The 26498-nt window shown below is 36.1% G+C and overlaps 1 protein-coding gene across 5 annotated transcripts in view; it reads left to right on the top strand.

Annotated features, from left to right (window-relative positions):
• Positions 1-26498, top strand: part of TET1 (tet methylcytosine dioxygenase 1) — a 104996-nt gene that overhangs the window by 44029 nt on the left and 34469 nt on the right. For 3 of the 5 annotated variants that reach the window (XM_054572436.1, XM_054572437.1, XM_054572433.1), the window contains one exon: positions 20841-23166. The exons of the other annotated variants lie outside the window; for them this stretch is intronic. In XM_054572436.1, coding sequence (XP_054428411.1) covers positions 20841-23166 — 2326 coding nt within the window. The remainder of the gene's footprint in view (positions 1-20840; positions 23167-26498) is intronic. 5 annotated transcript variants of the gene reach the window in all.

The following is a 26498-nucleotide window of genomic DNA, read 5'->3' as shown; positions in this document are numbered from 1 at the left end:
AGGAAGGGTTTTATATCAGAGCATTGTTTAGCCTCTGGTGAGTCTGAGTCATGATTGGTAAAGCTAGCTGTTAAGGTATATGCAGTTTAAATGCAAATAATCCAAAAATGCCAGACCCGACAGATTGTACCAGTTTCAGATAGCTGGGCTCTTACTTCTTAAAACTAAACATAATGATGTATAAGTTTAGCTCTAGGTGACTTTTTCTTGGGATGTGCAAAGGAGATTGTTGCATTTGCTGATATAATTGTGTTGTTTTCTAGTACCATGTACATTGCTTTATGATTTTTTGCCTACTTCTGCTTCACTTTCTTTTCGCCATTTATCCTTACAATTTCAGCCTTGATTTATTTTCCCCCTAAAATCTTCATTTTTAAAATTGAATTTTATACTTGTTTTTATTTCCATTATTCCTGAAAAGTTAGCAATGAAGCTATATAATAGTTTTGACAAAATTTTTTTATGTTTTAAACTTTATTTTCATACACCAAAAATAGCAAAGTATTTTTATTGAAACTTTTTAAAATTTTCATTTTTTAAATATTTTTTTAGATTTTATTTATTTGTTTTTTAGAAACTGTGGAAGGGAGGGAAACATAGATGTGCAAGAGAAAGGTGGATCGTTTGTCTCTTATATGCCCCCAACCAGGGACCTGGCCTGGAACCCAGGCATGTACCCTGGCCAGGAATTGAACCAATGACCTTTCATTTCACAGGCTGGCACTTAAATTCACTGAGCCATACCAGCCAGGGCTTATTGAAACATTTTTAAAATGTATTTTTTTTCATAGTGTTACTTAGGATATAATTGATATATACGATCATGCTGTAAATTTAGGGTATAGAACATGCATGATCTGATATATGTATGTACTGTGAAATGATCACTACATATTTTTGTTCTTTTAGAATGTCACTGAAATTTTATCTCCTTTTAGTGGTTTGTAGCATTGGTCTCATTTATTATGGGTCCCCAAATTTCTCATTTCTGTGTTTTACAAATAATCGTTAGAGTTAGTAGGTTTTGGATGTTGCTTGAATCTCTGCTACCCAGTACTGCTCACCCTTGGCAAGGGTCCTGCGTGTGCCATGTTTAATCCACCCTTTAGTCCCTCTATTTTTTCTCACACTGATTTATTCAGATCAGTTTGCAAGTAAAATATCAATAGGCCTTGTAGGAACTGCTTCATTATTATTGTTCAAATGTATTAACATCTGCTCAGGCTTCTTCATGTCTGAGCCTTGTGTTCTCAAAACTCAGATTCCATGGCTGCCATCTCATTTGTTAGCAAGCATCAAAATAGGTTAGAAATAGGCCACATGAGTCTACCTGGCAACTTTTCAGAGAGGCGCAGAACAGAGGGATTCTAGGGTCAGGCTGCAACTTCTGTAATTCATAAAAGAGAAGTGAGAAAAATTCAAGCCATAGCTGAAAACTCTCAGCATTCACAGATTAGAAAACCATTTTTAGGTGTTATTTTTGTTGGTTTTTATTAAAAGCCTTACAGCTATGTTAGTCTCTCCCATGCTCAGTTGTATAATATTATAATTTGGTGATTTTTTCCCCCTATATTGTTGTATAATGACAATGGGAACTGTGGAATTCAGAATCTTGTTTCTTCTTTCTGATTTCTGTTTTTATTCTTGTCTTCCTTTTCCTTCATTGGCTTTATATTCCATGATACTTAAAATGTTCATGAGGAATTAAAAAGTAATATAGTCCCAGATTTGAAATTGTCTTCTTATAACACTCAGACATTCCTCAGTGTGGGAAAGTATAGTGCCCTCTTCTGTATGTTTGCAGTGACTTAACACCTTTAATCAATTTTTTAATTCAATATAATACTTTCATTTTTATCTTGCATATTTTTATGTGTACCAGGAAAATCATGAAACAAAGGCAGCTACATATGTGTTGGTGTTTTATTTCAACTAATGTGTGACTCCAAGCAGATACCATTGTAGACACTTATTATCTCTTTCTTTATTTGTAAAATTTTTTATAGTGGACAGTTTACTTCCCCTGCCTCACCCAGATAGACCTAGTATTAATAGTTTCCCTATATTTTTTTCAGACCATTTTTATTGAATGCAAGGACATGTACAAACTGGCATCATGCTACAATTGTGTTTGCCATATTCTTTTTAAACTTCTTTAAACTTCTAATACTTAAATAAGAGTTTTGTGTAAGACATTTGTATAGTTCAGAATTATTACAAATACAATCTGACCCACCAGTGAAATGGTTAAGAAATAGAACCCTGCCAGCACTGCAGACATCTGTGGACACCCCTGTGCTATCTCATTGTCCTCCCGGCCCCCAAGAGGAAATTTCTTTCCTGAAGTAACAATAATCATTTCCTTGCTCTTCTATATAAAGTTTTACCGCTTCCGTATGCATCCTTAATAATATAGTTGCTTTTTTTTTTTTAAATCCAACCAACAGGCCTTATCTAGATTTCCCCCATTGGCCTACTTATCCTTTGTAGTTAAGAATTTTTCAGGTCCAGTGTCTAATCCAAGATCACCTGTTGCATTTCAGTTGTCATGGCTCTTCAGCTTTTCTTCTTCTGGACCAGTCTTCTTAGTCTTTGTCCTCTCAACTTTGACATTTTGAAGAGATGGGGCCAGTTATTTGTAAAATGTCCCTCCATTTGGGTTTGTGTAGATACTTCATTAGACTCAGGTTTATACATTGGTAGTAGGAATATCCCAGAAGTGATGCTGTGTTCTTCAGTTGATCCTATCATGTTACAGGTGATTGTGACTCTGTTAACTTTTATCACCAAGTACTCGACATGCCCTCCTAGTGTCTCTACCATAGTTATATTTCCCCCTTTATAATAAGGAACTGACTTGTGGGGAGATTATTTAAAGTTTTGTGAATATTTTTTTCCTTATAGTACCTTGATGGCTCTTGCCTGAATCAAATTACTGTAATGGTTGCCAGACAGTGATTTTTTTTTTTTTTTTAACCCTCACCTGGGGATATATTTATTGACTTGAGAGAGAAGAAGGGAGAGAGAGAGAGGCGCGCACGCACGCGTGCATGGGCAAACGCCCATCAGTTGCCTCTCGCATGTGCCCCAACCAGGAACTAAACCTGCAGCCTTGGTTTGTGTCCTGACTGGAGTCAAACCTGCAACTTTTTGGTGTACGGGATGACATTCCAACCTGATAGTGATTTTTTAAAAATTCTATCACTTCTATATTTATTAGTAAATATTTTACTAACTTAATTTTTTTTACTTCTGTCAATATGGATCCAGGTATTCTTATTTTATTCAGTGAGTTATAATTCATTACTGTTCTTAGTTATTTTATTGCTCAGATTGTCCCAGGTTTGGTTAGTGGGAGCCCCTTCTAGCTGGCTTCTGTGCCTGTCATTTTTTGGGCATAAGATGGTCCAGGCTTATTCTCCTGAGCTCCAGCCCTGGACTCAGCCATTTTGCTAAAGACTTCTGGTTCTTTTTAGTGGGGAATGATATTAGAACATGACATCTGGAAGCTAACTATGCTTATATCACTAAGGTTATCATTGCTCATGCCTTTTCAGTGGACAGGCTGGTGAAAATCGCCATTTCATATCATTCTTTGCTTTCACCATTTTGTATTTGTAGCTCCTTTGTCTCACCATGTGAAGCTTGGTTCCCTGAAAAATCAATATAAACTGAGCAAGGAAAATAGAGACAGACTCATAGATAGAGAGTAGGCTAACAGCCTGGGGTGGCTGGGGGGAAAGCTGAGGAGGTGGAGGGACTGAGAAATAAGAAAAAAAAGGGAACTCATGGACACACACCAGTGTGGTGATTGCGGTGGGGTGGGGGGGGTGCATAGAGATGGAAGAGGGTATGGGAGGATAAATGGTGATGAAAAAAATAAAGAAAACAACTTTAACTTTAAAAAGATGTATATAGCCCTGACCTGGCTGGTGTGGCTCAGTGGACTGAGCACTGGCCTGTGAACTGAAAGGCCATTGGTTCGATTCCTAGTCAGGGCACATGCGTGGGTTGTGGGCCAGGTCCCTGGTTGGGGGCATGCAAGGGGCAACTGATTAAAATTTCTCTTGCACATTGATGTTTCTCTCCTCTTTTTCTCCCTTCCCCTCTCTCTGAAAATAAATAAGTTACTAAGTAAGTAAGTAAATAAATAAATAAATCTCTTTTAAAAGTATATATGTGCCCTGACTGGTGTGGTTCTGTAGGTTGGGCGTCGTCCCGAGAAGCAAAAAGTTGGTTCAGTTGTGGTCAGGGCACATGCCTGGGTTTGTGGGCCAGGTCCCCGGTTGGGGGCGTTTGAGAAGCAACTGGTTAAAGTTTCTCTCTCATCTTGATATTTCTCTCCCTCTTTCTTTTCCCCTCCCTCTCTCTAAAAGTAAATGCATAAAATCTACTTTAAAAATTAAAAAGTAAATATGTATATGGCTTTGCTCAATTCTGCAATACACATAAACTTGTTTTAGAATTACTATACCCACACTATTGTTAACAATAAGCCTACTAACATATTAAGTCATTTACGTTTTCTTTATAGCTTGATTTGGTCCTTGTATCTTTAGACTGAGAGAAGTGTGAAAGTATTGTAAAATACGTGCATTCTTTCTTTTCCATGTTACTTTAATATAGTTGTTACCCACTTGGTTTATAGGTAAGTTGATTTGCTTCTGTTTGTTTCCAGCTTTGAAGTTAAAAAAATCCTTTTTGATTTAATTTTTGGCATTTCGTTATGACGTGTCTTGGTTTGGGCCTCTTTGCTTTCATGTTGTCTGAGACTCTTCTGTGCTTCCTGAAACTGGATGTTTGTTTCCTTTACCAGGTTGGGGGAGTTTTGAGCCATTAGTTCCTTAAATAGGTTTTCTGTTCTTTTTCTCTCTCTCCTGCAACCCCTATGATTCAAATGTTGGTTGTGCTGACATAGGTCCCTTAAACTATACTAATTTTTAAAAATTCCTTTTTCTTTTTGTTGTTCCAACTGGGGGTTTTTGAATACCTTGTCTTCCAAATCACTAATTGGATTCTCTGCTTCATCTAATCTGCTATTGATTCCATCTAATGTAGTCTTAATTTCTGGTTGGTTCTTTTTTATGTTTTCTATTTCCTTTTTTGTTTCCTATTTCTTTGTTAAAGTTCTCACCGAGATGCGTGAGCATCTTATAACCAGTGTTTTGAACTTTTTATCTGGTAGATTGCTTGTGTCTGTTTCATTTAGTTCTTTTTCTGGGGTTTTGTTCTGGTCGTTCATTTTGGAAATATCTCTGCTTCCTCATTTTGGCTGTCTCTCTATGCTTGTTTACATGTATTAGGTGAAACAGCAACCTCTTCTGGTCTTAAAGGCATGACCTTGTGTAGTAGCTGTCCCTTTGTGACCTGGGTGTCTTTGGTAGGCGAGCTGAAGCTAGGGCTTGTGTGGGCCACAGGGAGTGGGGAGGGGCAAGCCTGGGCCTGTTGCTGAGTGGGGACGGTGCATGCTGGAGCCTAGAGCTGAAGCTGGAGCAGGTGTGAGCTGTAGGAATTCCCACAGGTGAGCCCCTGGTCCTGTAGCTAAAGCAGCGTGGTCTGCAGGAAGTCCTGGGGGCAAGCCACAGTGGGCTGGAGCTGTACCTTGGGCTCTGCAAGCTGAGGGAAGTACGGAGGGGAACCCCTGGGGCAAGCCTGACTGCTGGAAGCTGGGGCTGGAGCAAGCTGCGGGGAGACCTGTTTCTCTGTGGTCTCTCTCTCTGTTTCTCTCTCAGTCAGCCCTCAGTTCTTTTCAGGAGGAAGTGCTGTCTGTAGGTGTAGATTTGATGTGTTGCTAGGAGGTGGTGAGTTCGGGGTCTTCCTATGCTGCCATCTTTGACCGAAGCCATAATATAGTTCTTAAGGATAAATTCCTAGGAGATTCAGTGATGAGCATGTAGTTAAAACATTTTTCCTTTTGCATGAAAACTTTTGCCTTTTATTCTGATAAAAAATAATCATGATTATTATACAAGTATTTGAGCTCATTATACAAATTAATTAAACATTACAGAATTTATGATACCAAAAGTGAAAGTAACTAACCCCATACTAAATAACATACATTGCTTTATATTCCTATGACTACACTAACATTTATTATTTTATAAAAAATTAGATTGTGCTATCTTCTTTGCAGCTTGGTTCTTTTCATATTTTACTTCTTTTTGGATCAGTATTTGTGACTCTCCATTATGATTGAGAAATATTGTTTTAAGAATACTACTTAAAGACATAAAGGGAATCAGTAGTAAATTTAAAATAGACTGTCTTTTAAATTAATAGGAAAAGAGAATAAAAAAGAAAAATGACCCATTACCAAAAAGCTGCCAGCACCAAACATTTATTATTTTGATAAATGTCTATGAAATAGTCAACATCTAAAAGAAATGCCTCAGATTGTGTAACTAAAACAAAATCTAAATTAAATATTATGTTGTCCTAAATTACATACAGTTATTTACAGGGACAGCCCTAAAGCAAAAGGAATTAAAATGCAAAGAATGGGCAACAATATTCCAGAGAAATGCAAACAAAAATAAAATGTACTTCTATATGTGACATTTGTGATTTGTTATGTGTGTATGTGTACATTGTAAAGGATTCTCATCATTGAGTTAATTAACATCCATCACCTTACATATTTACCTTTCTTTTTTTAAAGAACATTTAAATTCTACTCTTTTAGCAAATTTCAATTATACAGTACAATGTTACCAACCATATTGTCACCATGTTATATATATATATTATATCCCCAGACTTTTTTCATCTTATAATTGAAAGTTTGTATGCACCATGTTACTTACCTCTCCCTCTTTCCCTCACTCACCTAGCAATCACTTTTCTACTCTCTGGTTCTATGAGTTTGATTTATATTTATTTTTTTAGATTGAACATATAGGTGAAACCATGCAATATTTATCTTTGTCTGATATATTTTACTTATCACAATGCTCATTAGGTGCATTCATCTTGTTGCAAATGAAAAGATTTCTTTTTTTTTAAAGCTGAATAATATTCCATTATATATCACATTTTAACCCATTTTTCTGTGGCACTTAGGTTTTCTTACCTCAGCTATTGAGAATAATGCTGCTACCTCTTTAAGATAATATCTCATTATGGTTTTGATTAGCATTTTTTGATGATTAATGATAATTAGCAACTTTTCAGGTACCTTTTGTCAATTCATTACATGATATTTTAATGGCTACTTAGAATTCCATTGTTCCAGACATTTATTCTCTATTTTAATTGCCTAATCCTGTATAATATTGAAACATTTGCTGTTACAATGAAGCACAAACAAACCTTCCATAAACATTCTTGTATATATTTTTATTCCTTTTTTATTAAAGAAAACTCTAACTCTAGAAATATTTTTAAAGTCTTACTTTTAATTAAAAAGGGAAAGATAAGGAGAAATTTCCATCATTGTAGTTATCCGTGGAAATAAAGGAGGAAAAAGGACTAAATCCATCATGGTATTGCATTGGTGTGTAGTGCATCTTTGCTTCATGACTGCCTGTTAGTGCTTATCTTGATTTCTCTTCCTGATTTCCCATGATTGAGTGATGCATTAAAAGGAGTTAGATTATAAAATAAAACAAATTAAAAAAAAAAAGACCAAAGCTCTGGTTAAGGGGAGGGCTTGTTGTGGGCTACAGAGTCAGTGATACTAGGTCCTGCAGACTGTTTTGCAGGAAGCAAGAAAATAATAATTCATTTAACATAACTTTCCTAACCAATCCTTACCAAAGAGACACCTGAAAGCAAGTATTGGAAAAATTAACACTTAGGAAGGATAGGACTCTATTACTTTATTCTAAAATAAGATTTAGAAATGGATACAACAGAGTTGGGAAATTTCTCCAGATTAATTCACCACGTAAGACCTGTGTTTCTTCTTTAAAAAAAAAAAAGATTTTATGTTTTTATTTTTAGAGAAAGGGCAATGGAGGGAGAAAGAGAGGGAGAGAAACATCAATGGGAGAGAAACCTGTTGGTTGCCTCTCCTATGCGCGGGATGATGACACCCAACAAACTGAGCCACACCGGTCAGGGTGACCTGTGGTGTTGTTTTTTTTAATGTACGTGTTTATTAATTTTTTATCCCTAAGATAAACCATCAACTTTTTAAATGAAAATTTTCAAACATGAAACAAGTTGAGAGAATAATGCAATGAACACAACTATACCTGTGATCTTAATTTAATAGTTGTCTTTTTTTTCATGTATATGGACCCTAGGAGAGCTGTAAGTTATCATCATTTAAGTTTTTTGTCTCTTAATAAGACAATCAAGACCATTCTACACAATCATAACACCATTATTATAATTCCCTAATATTGTCTAATACCTAGTCTATACTTAGATTTGCTCATTTGTCCCCAAAATAAAACACACATTTGAATCTAGAAGACAACCACTAAGACCAAAGTCCAGGATGAGGAGACAACATTGCAAACAAAGTGCAGTCCATTGATAGGATGAGTATCTGTGCAGAGATAGTAAAGGAAGAAATGTTCAGTTTTATCTGAGGGAGGCTGGGGGATAAGAAATGCTTGATTCTACCACCTGGGTGATTGTTAAGAAACACTGGGTTCCACAGGTTACCTTCCTTTTCGTTCTCGGTATTTTGGGGGCAGTTGAACGACCAAAAGCCATTCTTTGTTCAAGTTGCTTCTTGAGACCAAACTGGCTGCTTAAATTAGCCTAGGGGAAGCAAGGCTGGTGTGGGAATACTATTATTGCAAGAGACATTCTGTGCAATTTGGCCAAGGCTAGGAACTGGAGGACCTGCTTGATAGACTAAAAAATGTGATTTTGCTCTGGGGATTAATGATTCCCAGGTTTCCTTACCAGGCTGCTCTTTGAAACTTTATAGAATTTTTACCTTGAGACCTAGGTATGGGTTAGTATAGAATCTTGATTTTCCAAAACCTGCCTAAAGTGATGTTGATGTTTAGCCAGGTGCAGTATGGAATACTTAGAGCAATGAGATCCGCATTTAAAAAGAACACCTTAAATAACTGCATTGTTTAATACTTGAAATGTGGGTAGTGCAACTAGAAAATGACTTTGTGATTTTAGTTTAATTAATTTAAATTTTAAAACTAAAGTAAAATGGAATATTTTTAAATTAAATACAAATTTGATTTGGTATCACTGCCTTTTACATGGTTACCATCCAAAATTTAGCTTGAACTGAGATCTATTATGTGTGAAATATACATTGAATTTTACAGACTTTACTTAAAAAGTAAAATATCTCAGATACTTTTTTATATTAATTACATATTGAAATAATATTTTCATCATGGTGGCTTAAATAGAAATATGTTAAAATTTATTTCATCAGATTCTTTTTACTTTTAACAACCATTAGAATGTGTTCTCCATAAGAGCTGGTACCTTTTCTTGCCTGTTAACCATGCCTACAGCTTGTTATGGTATCTATAAATATTTGTTGAATGAATGCACTAAGGAAGAAGCCATAGGAATAGAGAATGCAGGATGAATGGGAGGTTTTCAGAAGACTCTGCTGAAGTCGGAGGCAGAATTTGGTTCTTGCATGTATGAAGCACCTCAGAAGACTTAGGGGTTACTAGGTAGGTATTGGGGTTAAAACAGGTTTGGAGAAGTAGTAACTAGTTAACTTTTGGACATGGCTGAGTTTTAATTGCCTAGAGAAGATGTCCAGTTGGCGGATGACTGAATTTGAAGTTTAAGAGAAGGATTGAAACTGGGAAAGCCGGGGTTCGTGCTGCCTGTCACCTACCAGACCCAAGAAGCAGAGACAGGGATTGAATCTTTATGGGCACTTTATTCAAATGGCCACCCATGTGAGAAGCTGGCAGGTTAGTACCCTAATAGACCATCTTAAATTCCATTTTAAACTGACCCTTTTTGTAAGGAGAAGAAAAGTGTAGGTAAGGGGTTTGGAATTCAGGGAAAAAGGTAATCAGATAAAAGCTGCAGCATTCTTTCATCTGTGCCCTGGGCGGTGGTCTTTATCTGTGTCTTGAGCTGCGGGTTGTGGTGGTTGGCGCCTCGCTCTGGAGTACAATGGCTCAGATACCATCTTGATGGCTTGCAGTCCTGTGGCACAAAGGTGGAACTGCTTTTGGTCTCCTGGAGTCAGGGTGGGTCTTACCTTCAGTTTCTGAAACAATAGCTTTTACATGCACTTATTACTAAGCTTATTAGTTATTACCTGAAACAAAAAATTTTTCCAAGTTTGAGTCCCCCATTAAGATCTTGTCCTACTGTGGGAGTCATCAGCAAATAGGTGTAGGCTGAAGGCAATTATGTATCCTGTGGGGAAGGAGCTAGAAGGAAAAAATTTATGTCTTTAAACTTTGTTGCTAGAATACTCTGTTTCATTTATGAATGTGTACATACTTATGTGCATATCACTACCAGCTAAGTGCTGAATAAAATATTCAGTGTTCTTGGAGCTTATGTTTTTGAAAGGCTAGACGGGGAAAACTGGAACAGACTAGTAACTAACCCAAGGCCAGTGGGCAATATGGAAGGTACCTGAAAGTCCAAACCTACTTGATGTTTTGCAGGATTGTGAGTGAACTAGTTATCTATTGCCTGCTGGATGGAGTTAGGTGAGGCAAGTTCCTTGAATATTATCTTTGATCATGATGAGGCAGCATTCCAGACATGTTGGCATGATAAACAGGATTTGTCATGGAACAAATGCTCTGAAATCTTTGAGTACTTAAATGTCATTTAAGGAAAAAAAAAACAACCCTCACATATTTAGAGCTTGCTCTCTATCATGTGCCTTGATGGTATAAGTGCACATAAACCACATTTGTAAAGCTAGTGTGATTGAATCTTCTCTGATTGTATTAGACAATCTACAATTTGTTTTTTCTTCTAATTTTTTTTTTATTAATGAGGCAATTCATACAGGGGTATTATTTAACACCAGTAAATTTTCACTGAATTGCAGTCTCCTAATTATATGAAATTGAAGTTTTTGAGGAAAAAGATGAAACATATCAAGGCTATCCAGAAGTTAGGTGTGTTAAAGTCCAACGAACATTTGGAGGGAAAATGTATAGTGACTTCTGACCACATGTTCAAGAAGTAGATTTTAAATTTGGTTCTAATTTTATCCACTTTCCTTAATAACTTTGTGTAAACCCAGGCAGTGTGCATATACTGAATTTGACATGAAGCGAAAATATTTTTAATAACAATACTGAGTTGCTACAAATCACAAACAAATAAATAAAAACAGGTCATTGGGTTCGTAAAGACAATAATTCCCACAATCAGAGAAAAGAAACTACCATAGGAATTGTGTTGTTTTTGTACATTCTAAGCATCTATGGTAATCTTAGTTCAGTAAATATTAGTAACTAATGGACTTTATTATAATGTTATTACTTACTTCTTCCTCAAATTATTATTTGTAGACCACTGCCTTGGGGTTAAAATTAGGATATTATTATACCTCTGATTTGAGTCCTGGCACTGAGAGAATTGATTTGATATTGACTAACCTTTCTCAAAACTTATCAGAAAATTTCTTACCAAAAAATGGAGATATTGATGCTACTAATCTCAGTAGTTAAAGAGATAGTTCCTATAAAGTGGTCATAATGATGTCTGGCAAGTAGTAGATACTCAGTACAAAAATAATAGCTATTAATAAATATTCTTTTCTTAATTGTGGATTTGAGCATGGAATGACTAGGTTTTCGTGATATGCTGGACAGGTAGAAAGAAGCTACCTAACATGTATTTTTACCTGATGATTCTTTTCCACACATATTAAAGTCCAATAATATATGTAAATACATGGTTTCATTTATCATTACAGGAAACCTGTTCAGTAAGTGCTATTACTACTCCTGATTTATCTTAAGGAAACTGGCGCAAAGAGGTTTCACAGAGTAAGGACTTGCTCTAGGCCACATGCTTGGTAAAATATGGAGCTGAGCAAGTAGCCAAAGTTTTCTGATGCCAGTAAAGCCCATGTTCTTTTTTTTTTTTTTTTTTAAGATTTTACTTATTTTTAGAGAGAGAGAGGACAGAAGGGAGAAAAAGGAGGAGAGAAACATGGAGTGAGAGAGATACATCAGTTTTCCCTCGCATGTCCCCCAGCAGGGGACCTGGCCTACAACTCAGGCATGTGCCCCAACTGGTCATTGAACCAGTGACCCTTCGACCCTTCAGTTTGCGGGACGCCGCCCAACCCATTGGGTCAAACCAGTCAGGGCAACACATATTCTTTAAAAAAAACATGAAACAATTAAGGTACACAAAAAGTATAAGGAATTATATACTGAACTCCAGAGCTGGTTATTAACTTTAAGCATGAATAGGATCATTCATGACAAGGCAGTGGGTTTCAATTTAGAATCCTTTAAGGGGTAGGCTTGGGGACACACCTATCAAGGGGGAGGGATGATGACATGTGAGAATGAAGATCCAGGACAGACGGAGCTCACAGACATTCACACGACAATCTTGAGGATCTATAAAAGAACAGATTAAATCTATGATATTTAGGGAATGATTTGAATTTGGCAACTGCAAACTCGTAACCCCAGGAGGGTAGACATTTAAGATATCTGAGTGAGGGGGGAATTCAATAGGATGATAGATAGCTTGAGCCAGATTTGGGGTCAGAAAGGTTTTTTCTTTTTGGCTGGGCTTACTCTGCAGTGTTTCAAAACTCCAGAGAAAAAGGTCCAAAGACAAGGACACCTCTGACCAGAGAGGTTTTGCTCTCAGGTCAGCCGTGCTTTCCACACAGTTGGAACCAACCTTTAATTTATGTGTTTTGATTAATTAGAAGTGGTTCTTCCCCCTACTAACTTATAGTCCCCTCCTTTTTTTCTCCACCCCAAGTTAAAAATTTTACTTGGGTTGTAAGATGCTTTGGCCAAACGAGAGTGGAGGTTTTGTTTAAGATAGGGGTTTAAAAATTAGAATAGAAAAAGAAATCTGGATCTGCTGTGGAGAAACGGGAAACTTCTGAAATCTCTGTCATGGCTTCTGTTAGGCCCAGGCTGGACAAAGACCTGAGGCCTTATGGCACGAAGTTAGCACAGGTGGGAAAGAGTACTGACCCAGCCCCTTAGACACCCCTTCTCCCTACTTCATGCCAATCAGGTCCTGCTTTTCTATGGCCTTTGAACCCCTTGCCAGGTGGCTGTAGGCAACTGGAGAAACAGAAATCATTGGCAAACCTCAAAGACTATCAGGGCTACAAAACTTAGTAGACTACATGACTTCTTTTTTATGCCTAAAAAGAGGAAAAAGAGAATTTAACGACTAGAATTCTGGAGTAGACAATTTCTAGGAAAACAAGGTAGCTGTTTTGCAGGTCCCCCTTGAAGGCGGAATTTTTTCGAGTGTGTGTTAAAATTTTATTTTAGAATCTCTTTAGGTAGATCCTTGGTGAGCAACTGGTTCATCTCTCCTGTTGAGGTAAATTTGGTTTTATTAGCAAGCTATTGTGGTGAACATTGCACTGTGGTTGGTCACAAAGCAGGGGCTTTCCTCCATGCTTCTTGTTCTGGGATGTGGGAGGTAAAATACAGTATTGGGAGAGATCTAAACATCATATCGGGCATGATTATGTCATTATTTAAAAGATTTTATTATTTTTAGAGAGAGGGAAAGGGTGGGAGAAAGAGGGAGAAATATATCAATGTGAGAGAGAAACATCGATCAGCTGCCTCTTGCACACCTGCAACCCGGGCACGTGCCCTGACCTGGAACTGAACCAGCAACCTTTCCATTTGTGGGATGATGCCCAGCCCGCTGAGCTCCACCAGTCAGGGCAATTGTGTCACCTTAAAGATTAAGCCAACGTTAATGGACACACCAGTGGTTCTACCTAATAGTTTTTCAAGCACTCAGTTTTCAGGCTGAGAACATAGATCTGAAGGTGTCACTTCTGAGTAGGCATGAACACTTTGTGGGCTGCTCTTTTGTGTTATACATGTTACTTTTTGAAATTGTTTTTTTCTCAAATGGATAAAAATTGTTTCTTGTTGGGGGTTTGTGAAACAATCTTAGGTATTATAAGGGGGCCACAGTACATAAACAAATACTATATCTGCTGTATGAAAATTTCATGGGGAAAACTATTAGCGGGAAAATATTTTAAAAGACTGGGATAGGAGTGAAAGAAAAAAGCAGATTGAGAAACACTGATGTAAAGGTCATAGTCTTGTTGGACCTTGTCTGTGAACATGTTTTGAAAGGCTTTATTTTTCCTTGTGATCAGAGCACCTGTTTCTTGAGACAGGAAATGCAGCACGTATGGAATGTAAGTGCGTGTTGGGAGAGGCTACAATGAGATCTGTCCACAGGGCAAAATCATTTCAGAATAAAATACCTCTTTGCTCGATGCCATTTTAGCTCCTTCTGGAGTGGTATAAGAGTATCATGGTGATGGGAATGCAGAGAAATGAGAAAATGGAGGGAGCTTGGGAACTATTGGATCCAGATCTGATCTGAGTTCAATATTCCCATCGGTTCAGAATGGGCAGGAGGAACCCTGAGCGACCTATAAGTCTAAGACGAGGCAAGAGAAGACAGAGAACTAGGGGACTTTGAATTACTCACTGTCTTTTAAACTGTACTCTTGAACTCTTCGGGGCATAGTAGAGGATGGGAGTGGGAAAAAAGATGGGGATGGGGCACAGAGGACAGGAAAAAATACAAAAGTATGCAGATGGCATGAGTTTGGTGTTCCTAGAGTGTACATGGGAACTGGAGATGTAAAAAAGCCACTTTCCAATAGTCTGAAAACATTTCCTTCAGAGAATTGGCTTCTCTTTAGAGATACTAGATGTTAAATATTTTGAGATTCAAGATGGATGTTTGGGAATACGCTGTATCTAAGCAGATAATATGCCAAGAAAATCTGCAGTTTAAAAAGAATTATAATGTAGTTAGAGGAGCCTATTTCAGGTAGTAGCTGGATTCCAGTTCACTGATTGTGCACATTTCTAACCAACTTTTGCACAGGTGGTCGGTCACATCGATAGTTTACAATCCACCATGGTAGGTATATTTACACCACAAAAATTGGCCAACACTACAGGACAGGGATCCCCCCACCTCACTTCCCAGGCTGATTGTTAAACATTTATCAGCACACCACTGAGTACAGTATCTATGAGGCAAATGTTGACAGTTGTACATAGCCTTCCTGAAATATTTCAAACTAGCAAGTGTGTGTGTGTGTGTGTGTGTGTGTGTGTTTTGCATCCCTTCTTCTATGCTCTACTCTGTTTGTAATTTGATACTACATGAACTGCATTTAGCTTTTTTTCCCTCTTAATATACCCTAGAAATCTTCCCACAAAGAGCTTCATCAATTTTGGCTTAATGTTAAAGAAAAACATCAAAATATCCAAACACTATTTAGTCAGATCTAGGTCTAATGTTTCTGTAGCCTTTTCCATTTCCTTAATGTTAAGTATTGTTTCTAACTTCTTCCTACCCACCCACTTGTATTGGTTTCTTTTGTATGCTTTCTGAGATTCTGTATACAAATATGAATATATATATTATATATGTATGTATAATTTTTCCATGATTTAAAATTTTTTTTAAAGATTTATTTTTTAGAGATGGGAAGAGAGGGAGAGAAATGTCAATGTGCAAGAGAAACCTTGATTAGTTGCTTTATGCATGCTCCAAACAGGGGTACCTGGTCAGCAACCCAGGCATGTGTCCTTACCTGGAATCGAAACTGCAGCCTCTCACTTTGTGGGTTGATACCCTAGCTTTGACCCTAACCCTAACCCTAACCCTTATTCTAACTGGCAGCCTTTTGGTTCCTAGGCTGGCTTTCAATCCACTGAACCACACCAGCCCCAGGGCTCCCTATACTTATTATACAAAAACAAACATTCCATATATAGGTTCTACATCATTTTTTACAATATTTTCTGGACACCCTGCCTATTAACAATGGAATTTTCTTCCATTCTTATAGCTACAAGGTATTATGTAATTGCGTCACAACTGGATTAGCGTATAGATGGGCATTTTGATATTTTCCGTTAATTGTTAAAACATACAAAGCTGTCAAAACATATGCAATTATGTACAGGTATAACTAGAATACATTCCCAAAAGTAAAAGTGTTATATCAAAGGATAGGTTATGTTTGTAATTTTTTTAATAGTTCATATCAATTATATTTTTTTCATTACCATTTATCCGTCTTATAACCTCTTATACTTCCACACTCATGCATTTTTATAATTTTGATAATTAATGCCAGATTGCCCTCCATAGGGGCTGCACCATTTTTCAATCCAACCAGTGTTAACTGTAGGGCCTAGGTAGCCAAACTTTTTGATGTTTATTATGATAAGTAAAAAATATTATTCTAGTTTCTTTTTAATTTGCCTTTTTCTTTAAGTTGAGCACCCTTCCACAGCACAACTCACGGTCGTAGAGAGGGTTGAATGTGAATGTACTGTAAACCAGCTAACATTCTTGAATTGTTAGGTCACTCGACCTCATTATAGTCATGTTATCTCATCTATTCCCCATCACTATTTATATGATCCCTTATAAAAAGGAAACACGTAGTACCATCTCCTAGGTAACATAATTCCTCAGGATTGCTCTCCTCTCTTCCCCATCTTAGTGTTCAAGATTAACCAGAGGTAGCAATTAGGTTGGTTTCTTTTCTTTACAACACTTTTATTAAAGATACACATTTATACATTATTTAGATATATTTTTAAATAAGATGGTGTTATCTCTTTTTTTTCAGATACAAGCAAATGTTTGTTTAGAAAGTCACAGGGGAGAAGAGTGAGTTGGGCTGCTGGGGTTCAAGAAACGAGGTAGAGGGAAAGGAAGGGCCTTGGCGTGAAGGAGAGTAACAGCGAAGGGACACGCCTAGAGGAGCAATGTGTGGGCTGCTGGAGAGAGCGCTGCACTGGGTCCTTTGTAGTAAGGGCTGTTAACCTATTTTTACAACTGCTTTTTTCATTCATCTGTGCTGATTCACTTCTGTGGGGAGGCAGTAACAGCTTTCTTAAGATACATTTCACATACCGTACAATTCATGTTTTCTCAGTTCATTTTTGACATGGCTGGAACGTGGATTTTTTCCCCCAATAGTGTTTACTCTGGCACTCAGTTTCACAATGAATGGCAAGTTTCACTATGAAAACTTCAGTTCCACTATGAGCAGTAATAACAAGAGTAGCCATTTTGTTAGTGCTCATGCACATATACACACACACTATTAAAGTTAATGGGACGTATTTGCAAGAGTTCAGGGCTGATTTATGAGGATACAGAACAGAGAATATCTTATTATCCTCTAATAAAATGTAATCTGTTAAATTTTTTTCTTAAAGTCTAGGTTTAGTATTTGGCAGTGTGTAGAGCATGTTTTCATGTAATTAGAGACCTGCGTTTTTAAGAGGCCATATGAGATGTAGCTAAATAATAAAGGTCAGTTATTTTTAATTAATCTCATTAATTAATGAGAATGTCTTATGATTTTGGCACATAAATCTTAAAAAACCTCAGGATCTTTTCTGTAAAGGAATGTATACGTCAAAGTTCCAGTGTACTTGGATATGTATATCTATAATATTTCAAGCATCAATTTAAGAAAAAAACAACTGTTTCATCGTGGTAAGTGCTATGAACATTGTAGGTTTATCAATCTGACTTTTTGTAGTGCTAGACATATATTTGTATATTTAAATGAAAATAACATCACACCTGAGCTTTGTTTACTTGGGTTGGTATATGGTGGGTATCTTGCCATCCAATCACTGAACTGATAAATAGAGTAATGGCTGCATATTATTTGAAAATAGGAATATACTAAGAATTTATTCATACTTTCTCCAGTATAAATGTTATGTTGCATTATAATTTGCTTGAATACATTTCTGCTTTTTTATTTTTGCATTTTGGATAGGTGAAAAAATGATTTGCTTGTCTTCTAGTAAAGTCAAATAGGTTTTGGTCCTTTCAATTTCCACTTAAGTGAATTGCATATTCCCATTCTTTACTCACTATTATATTGAGTAATTTTCCTTTTTTTAAATTAATTTGTTGGCACTCTTTTACATGGAGAATAGAAACTCTTAAATTGACATTGAAGGAGACATGTAATAACCTTTTGTTTGATGCTGATGTTCAGTATGTTGATTGTGCTAGTGGCTGCACAACTGTGTGCATTTGTTAAAAATTATAGAATTGTGCTTGGAAAAAGGGCGATTTTATATTTTTTTATGTATTTTTTAATAGTTTATTGATGGAGGAGAGACACGCACATATTGATATGTTGTTTCACTTATTTATTCATTCACTGGTTGATTCTTATATGTGTCCTGATCAGGCATGCATTTTACATCATGATTTGGTGCACAGATACATCTAAACACATACATGAAAGATTTACATGGTAGTTATCTTCACTAAATATAGTGTACTCATTTTTTTCTATTCTATTAAAAATAACTTGCCACAAGGCACTAAATTGATATTTGGATTTATGAATTGTGATCAGCAATTTGATAAACATTATATTATGGTGTCTGTATAAGCTGGATACTTGATTGAATGGACAAAAGTAGAAGAAAAAATAAAATTGTTGATATTAGCTAGCTATCTTTTCCTTTATGTCTCTCACTTTATATGGTTGCCTTGGAAGATTTTTACCTACATTCTGAATTTTCTTCATACATCTTTTTATATTTAAATTAATATATCTGGAATTTTTGTTGCATGATATGTGATAGGGATAAACTTCCCTCTTGTCATTATTAAGAAAATGAGACTCTCTTCATTGCTTAGAAATGAACATTTGAATAATAAATTATCTAATATTCTTGAGTCTAGTATGTTAATTTATCTACCCTGTATGTTAAAAAATTATTGCTTTATATGTTAATATTTTATACAATTGGTATATGCTTTTAAAAATTGGCCATTATACATTTATTTTTTAAAAGCTAGTGAAATGTAATATACATAGATAAAAATGTGTATGTGATAATTATATTTGGATAAGTTTTAATAAACTGAAAATAGCTGTGTAACCTGTACCCCAGTCAAGAAATTAGATAAAGTGTATTTGTACTAACATTGTTTAATGCTATATTATACAATTGGCTAATACTTACATATATTATATTCTAAAAATAAGTGTTCCCCTTCTGAATTCTGATACATTCTTTTAGTGAATACTGTTGGTTTTTCGTGGGAGTCAGTTATATCATCTTCATTCAACAAGAAGTCTACTAATTTTTGATATTTATCTCGTTGGCATTGACTAGAACATCCATTGCCATGTTTAAATGTTAGTAGTGTAGTATAGAAGTTATGTTTCTAATTGCTCCTGTCATTAGTGGAAATGTGCCTACTCTCTCAATTCTTGTGGTATAATTTTGGATGAGCTGTTTCAAGGTTTCAAAAAATAAGAATAAAAGCAGAGAGTAGAGAGTGATTGCTTAATGGGTACAAGGAAGGTTTCTCTTAGGATGATGAAAGAGTTCTGTAATTAGAGTTGGGTTTTGTACAACATTGTGAATATATTAAAAACCACTGAAATGTACAATTTTAAATGGTGACATCGAATTTTATGGGAATCTGATCTAACAATTTTTTAAAAAGGATTATATGGCTACCAACTCACCAGAATGGCCAAAATGAAAAGGCAGGAAATACTAATTGTTCATAGTAACGTAGTACAATTGGACCTGTCAATTACTGGTGGGAGTGTGTATTGATAACCACTTAAAAATTTTTTTTGCTCTACCTACTAAAGCTGAAGATGTATAGGCATATTCACACACTCTATGATCCAGCATTTTCACTCCGCTCAATGTATATGTATATGTTCACCAAAAGATAACAGTAATAGCAAAAGTATAGGTGTGCCCTGACTGGTATGTTTCAGCGGATTGTGGATCATCCTGCAAAGCGAGAGGTTGCAGGTTCGATTCCTCGTTAGGGCACATGCCTGGGTTGCTGGCTAGGTTCCCAGTTGGGGGCATGTGAAAGGCAACTGATTGGTGTTTCTCTCTCACACTGATGTTTCTCTCTCTTTCTCCCTTCCTTCCCCTCTCTAAAAATAAATAAATAACATAGGCATATTTAAAACTAGTATAGGCATATAAATATAATAGCCAAAAACTAGAAATAACTGAAATGTCCATCTACATACAGCAAGATAGATAAGTACATTGTAGAATTAATGCATTGCTCATATACTTAACAACATGGGTGAATCTCACAAATATGATTTTGAGTGAAAGGAAGTCAGTTGTATAAAATTCAAAAATAAGCGAAAGAAACCAATGATAGATGTCAAAGCACTGGGTACCCTTTTGCAGTGGAGTGATGACAGGATGGGAGTCTTGGTTGGAATCTAGGCACACAGGTGTTCATTTTGTGAAAATTCAACAAGCTATGTACTTACGACTTTACATTTTCTTTGTGTATGTTTTACTTCAGTACACTTTGCATTAAAATAATTAATATTGCCCATTGCATGGAAATTGCCCATTCAATTGCCATTGAATGGAAAACCAATTTAAAATTATTTTTAAAATTTATTTGGAATAACATACCAAATATACCCAGTTATTGACTAACAGTCATGCAATTATGATAGTTTCTATTTTTTTTCCTTTCTCTCTACACACCTCTTATTGGTATTTTATGATTTCTCTGAACATGTAAAAGCAATAATATATACTCTAGGGCTTTGCATTTAATTTCTCTTAAATTTTAAAATCCCTATGAATCTTATTCAAAAATTTAAATGGATAATATGAATATTTTCTGTGTTTGTTTTACAGGCAGATTTTAACAACAAACCAGTAAATGGCCCCAAGTCAGAATCCATGGAATACAGTAGATGTGGTCAGGGGGAAGAAAAAAGATTGGAATTGAACCCACATCCCCCTGAAAATGTAACTAAAAATGAAGAAGGTATGACAGGTATTGAAGTGGAGAAGTGGACACAGAACAAGAAATCACATTTAACTGATCAAGTCAAAGGAGAGTTTAAGGCAACTGTGACAGAAGCTGAAAAATTGAAAACCTCTGAAGATGACAGGAAAAAAGTCCTACTTACTGAATTCCTTGAACCTCAAAAATTGTTTGCACAAACTGTAAGAAATGGCATTAAATATGTACACTATTTACCAACTGAAACAAGTGTGTCTTTTAAAAAATTCAACATTGAAGAATTTGGCAAGGCATTTGAAAACAATTCCTATAAACTCCTGAAAGACACTGCAAACCATAACAATGCCATGAGCTCCATTGCTACTAATGCAAGCTGTGATCATCTGAAGGGGAGAAGTGATGTTTCAGTCTTCCAGAAGCCTGACTCTAACTCCAAGACTTTTCCAGATCCTACAAACTTCAACTTAAACAGTCATACCGGTACACCCAATGAAAGTGATCAATCAAAATATCTAGAAAATTTACCAAGAAAAGAACCAAAACTTGAACCTCCAATTCAACCAAGTCTTCTATCCCTAATAAAAGACAGGAGATTAACGCTAGAGCAAGTGGTTGCTATAGAAGCTTTGACTCAGCTTTCAGAAGCCCCTTCAGAAAATTCCTCACCATCAAAGTTAGAGAAGGATAAAGAAACAGAGCAGAGTACAGCTAGTCTGCTTAATAACTGTAAAGCTATCCTCCATTCTGTAAAAAAAGACCTCCAAGAACCAAATTTACAAGGGGAGCCTCAAAACCTTCACCACTGTCCATCTTTGGAAAAGCAAAGTGCATGTAGCACGGTGCTGTTCAATGGCCAAAATATTGTTTCCAAGTTGCACAACAGCTCAGCTACTAACCAGGCATCCACAAAGTTACAGGAAGATTCAAAAGTGAAAAATTCAATATCTCTTTTTACACCAAATTCAAATTCATCTGTAACTGAAACCAATAAAAATGTTGCTCCAAGTAGAATTAATCTTGATAGTTGTTCCAAGAATTTGCATCAGTTGCCACCAACAAGTAATAAATTGGGGTACTGCAACCAGTCACAGGACAGCAGTAAAACGTCGGACTCAAAGGATGATCCATTACGTCAAGATACAGTTCATAGCAAAATAGAGGAAGATGTTGCAACACAGTTAACACAACTTGCATCAATAATTAAATACAATGACATAAAACCAGATGAAAATAATATTGAAAGTACAACAAACCCTGTTGAGTATAATGCACAGCAAAAATACAGTCAGGAGAGGGGCACAATACAACAGAAACCACCTTCCAGTATACAAAATAATCATAGCTCATCATTAACAAAGCAAAAGAACACAACCCAGAAAAAGACTAAACCTACCCCATCAAGAGATAGGCGGAAAAAGAAGCCTGCAGTGCTAAGTTATCAAGAAAATGACCAGAAGAAGCAGGAACAGTTGTCACATGAATATAGTAAGTTGCATGACATTTGGATGGCATCTAAATTTCAAAGATTTGGTCAATTTTGTCCACATGATTTTCCTATTCTGTTGGGAAAAATTCCTCCTGTGACCAAAGAATGGAAACCACTGACTCAAACAAGTTCAGCATTAGAACACAAAAAATTATTTCCTCCACTTGCTCAGATAAAATTTGAACGATATTATCCTGAATTAAAACAGGAAAAAATGATGAAGGTTGATCCATTGGATTCTCTCCCTATTCCCCAGTTTCAAACAGAATCCAGTGGACAGGCGTTTACAGAAAAAGTTTATAATTCTCAGGTACAGCCAATAGTGAATGTCAATCAGAAAGCTCATCCTTTACTCCAACCCTCCTCTCCAACTACGTGTGCTAATATGATGGCTGAAAATGACCAAACACAGTTCCAGCAAGATGTTAAAGACCAACTCATGCATCAGAAACTGCCAACATTGCCTGGGATCTCTAATGTGACCCCCTTATTGGACCCAGCACAAATTCTCAGGAATGTAAATGTAGTATGTTCAGGTGGAATTGCAGTGGTTTCTACCAAAAGTGAAGAGGACATCTGTTTATCTAGTGTTGGAGCATCAGAATTTTCCCCTGCAGACAATGCACAGAAGAGTTTTAATGATTATGCCATGAACTTCTTTACTAATCCTACAAAAAACCTGGTATCCACAACGAAAGATTCTGAATTGCCAACCTGCAACTGTCTTGGTAAGTGCATGTGTATGGTGTGTGTGTTTCTTCATTACCTGCATGAACTGCCTTATGTCATGACCAAATCAAGTTTGGGTTCGTATTACACATATGGCATTTTTGCCCAACTCATATTCTAGCTAAGATGGACTACATAATTCTATACTCATTTTCCCATGGGACCTTTATTGATTCTGCTCAGATAAGTTGGAAATTCAACTCAAAATTATGAAAGTTTCTCAAGTGGAAAATTCGCCGAATTTCTCTCGAGGCTTAATGTCTCTCCAGTTTATTGTTGTGAGAGTAAATTCTTTCAATACTTTATTATTTATTCTTCCCATATTCAAAAGAATTTTAACCTGTAAGCACTTGCTTAAAAATATTTTTATTGTTAGATATAACATGCATACAGAAAATGTAAAATATATGTACAACTTAACAAATAACCATAGAAAGTATCTGTGCAATTGATACCTCAGCCGGGAACTAGAATTGGTTTATTTCTTTTTCAGTGCCTAGTGCTTTTATGATCTGCAATATAAAGGGTGTGCCTACATATTAAAACATTTATAATTCTGGCTAGTTGAAGAATTTGCAAACCTTTTGGAGTTTTTAAATGTTAAATTGTTAAATGAATAATTGATTTACTATTTCAAACAACAATAATAAATAGATTTGTGTGAACAGCTGCATCATGGACCAATTTCTAAATAATGTGTTTTTATATTTTATGCCTTAGGAGTCACTGAAAGAGAATATTTAGGAACTAACAATTAGTAGTTTTATCAGTGTTTTAAAAGCCCTGTAGATTTTTACCTGCTGGAGTAAAGATTTTCAGGCAGGTCTTATGAGAAATTTGCTCAGTATGTGAAACATGCAAGCTTAATGTTAAGCCTGTTCATTTTAAGTGTGCCTATGGTCAAGTTTCATGTAAGTGCTCAAATATGAGAAGAAATGTATTTACTTGAGTTTAGCTAGAAAGTATGGAGATTAAAGAGATTGTGTCAATAAAGTTTGTTAGGCTGCTTGAAGCCCATTATTCCTGCTTTTATGCAACTTGTGACAGGACAGAATTTGTAAAATAATCTATTTTGAACCCAGATAAGTTTAATGATAATGGTTTTTCTTAAAATAGGCCCCAAATCACAGACCCAGGCTATTATTAGAAACAGGTAGTTTATTCCAAATTGGGTAGTTAAAGGATTGTTTGGAAGGATTAAATATATTATTCTGAATATTTTTTAGCCACTGTAGAAAAAATTATGAAGTATAACGAAGACTTTTACTTCTTGATTATCTAAAGTACAATTGATATTATGAAATGAATCCTTCCATTTCTACACTCACCATTCAACACGCCGTTTTGACAGCCTCCCTTGTGCCAGGCACCGAGGATAGGCTCCTGTGTGACAGCTCGGTCTGACAGCTCGCACAGGGCTGTCTGAGCAGCATTGAATTGGGAGAATGAGAGGTTCTGGGATCAAGGACAGAAGAGTGTAATAATGATAATGGCACCCATTCCAGGTCATGTATTGCAAGTCTGATACTGTGCCATGCCCTTGCCTTGTGTTTGCAACAATCTTACAAAGAAAAGTCTTATTGACCCCATTTTACAAATGAGGAAACTGAGTCACAGAGAACTTTTCAGTAGTAAACAACTAAGCTGCAATTCAGAGGCAGGGAATCCCAACTCCAGAGCCTATGTTTGTAACTTTCACCATCTGTTGCTTCAAAAATCTGAAGTAAAAAAGTAAAAATGATTTTCTGAATATCATTATGAATGGAAAAAACATCTCTAATTTAAAATGCCACTAAAATTTATATACCTAAGGCAGCCTGCTTATACTGTATGCATAGTTGCAATAGAATGATTGTCTAGTCCTAAGATCCTTTCCTTACACATAGTAACTTGTCACATTGTAGGAATTCAGCAGCCAGTCATTCAAAGCTATTGAGTACCTGCAGTGGACACAGAAGTGTTTTTCTGTAATCATTACATGTGAGATTATTGTGCTCATTCTATGGAATAGGAACTTAAAGAAGAAAACAAAAAACAGGTTCACTCAGAAATCATCCCAAGTGGGACCATTACATCTAAGGGTGAAGAATTTCCATGGAGGTATTATGTTCTAGCTAAATAAGGATAATTAGCCTCTAGATCAGAGTTCCTCAGATTTACTACTATCAGCATTTTAGGTGGAATAATTCTTTATTGTAGGGAGATTGTCTTATGCATTGCAGGCTGCTTAGTGGCATCCCTGGCCTCTACACACACACACATGCACACACACACATGCGCGCATGCCCCCCTGGCGCCCCCCCCCGCCGCCCCAGGCCTCACAACCAAAAATACTGTCAAATGTCCCCTCAGCAAAAATCACCCGGTTAAGAACCACGGTTCTAGATCACCAGTAGTAAGTTAAAGTCTACTCAATATATCTTGCTTAAAGACCTACAGAACTTAATTCCCCGTTATATTTGATGTCCAATCAAAATGGTTCAATAATGACCTTTTGTGTAGGTGGATACACCATGGCCAGAAGTGTATTCCACAGTGATTCAAGTTAGATCTGACTCTTAAGAGACCAAGTTAAGAAATACTGTTTTCTAAGTTATATGTAATTCACATTCACAAAAATTAAAATTCAACTGGTACAGAACTATGATGCAAACACCTTTCTACTTTGTGTTTAGAGTCTCAGTCTCTAAACACAAAACCTGTTACAGTTTTTCCATATGAATTAACATTATACTGATTGTTAAAAAGATTTTATTTATTTATTTTTAGAGAGAGGGGAAGGGAAGGAGAGAGAGGGAGAGAAACATGTGCAAGAGAAACATCGATCCGTTGCTTCTCATACACCCTGGACTGGGGACTTGGCCCGCAGCCTAGGCATGTGTTTTGACTGGGAATCAAACCTGTGACCTTCCAGTTCATAGGCTAGCACCCAGTCCATTGAGCAACACCAGCCAGGGCAATATTATACTGATTTTAATTTTGTTTCAAATTTTACAAAGTATAAGTCTTTTAAAACATACTGTTTTTGCAATTTCCTTTTTTACCTTAAGAATTCTTAAATTTTTTTAGTACACCTGAAACTAACACAAAATAATACTGAATGTCAACTGTAATTGAAAAAAATTAAAAATAAAAAATGTTTACAAATTTCTTAGATTTTTTTCAATGTTTGTAAATATCATTGTTTTAATAGCTTCAATGTCTTCCAGTATATAAACATGTCCTAATTTAACTATGACTTATTGACAGATGTTAAGGGTGTTTCTCTCTCTCTTTTTTTTTGATATTTCAAATATTTGTAATTAGAAACATTCTCATGTACATTTGTCTT

This window comes from Pteronotus mesoamericanus, unplaced genomic scaffold (assembly GCF_021234165.1).
Source record: "Pteronotus mesoamericanus isolate MK-2021 breed Mesoamerican mustached bat unplaced genomic scaffold, CSHL_Meso_final contig_24, whole genome shotgun sequence".
NCBI lineage: Eukaryota > Metazoa > Chordata > Mammalia > Chiroptera > Mormoopidae > Pteronotus > Pteronotus mesoamericanus.
This window is presented reverse-complemented; position numbering and strand designations above follow the sequence as displayed.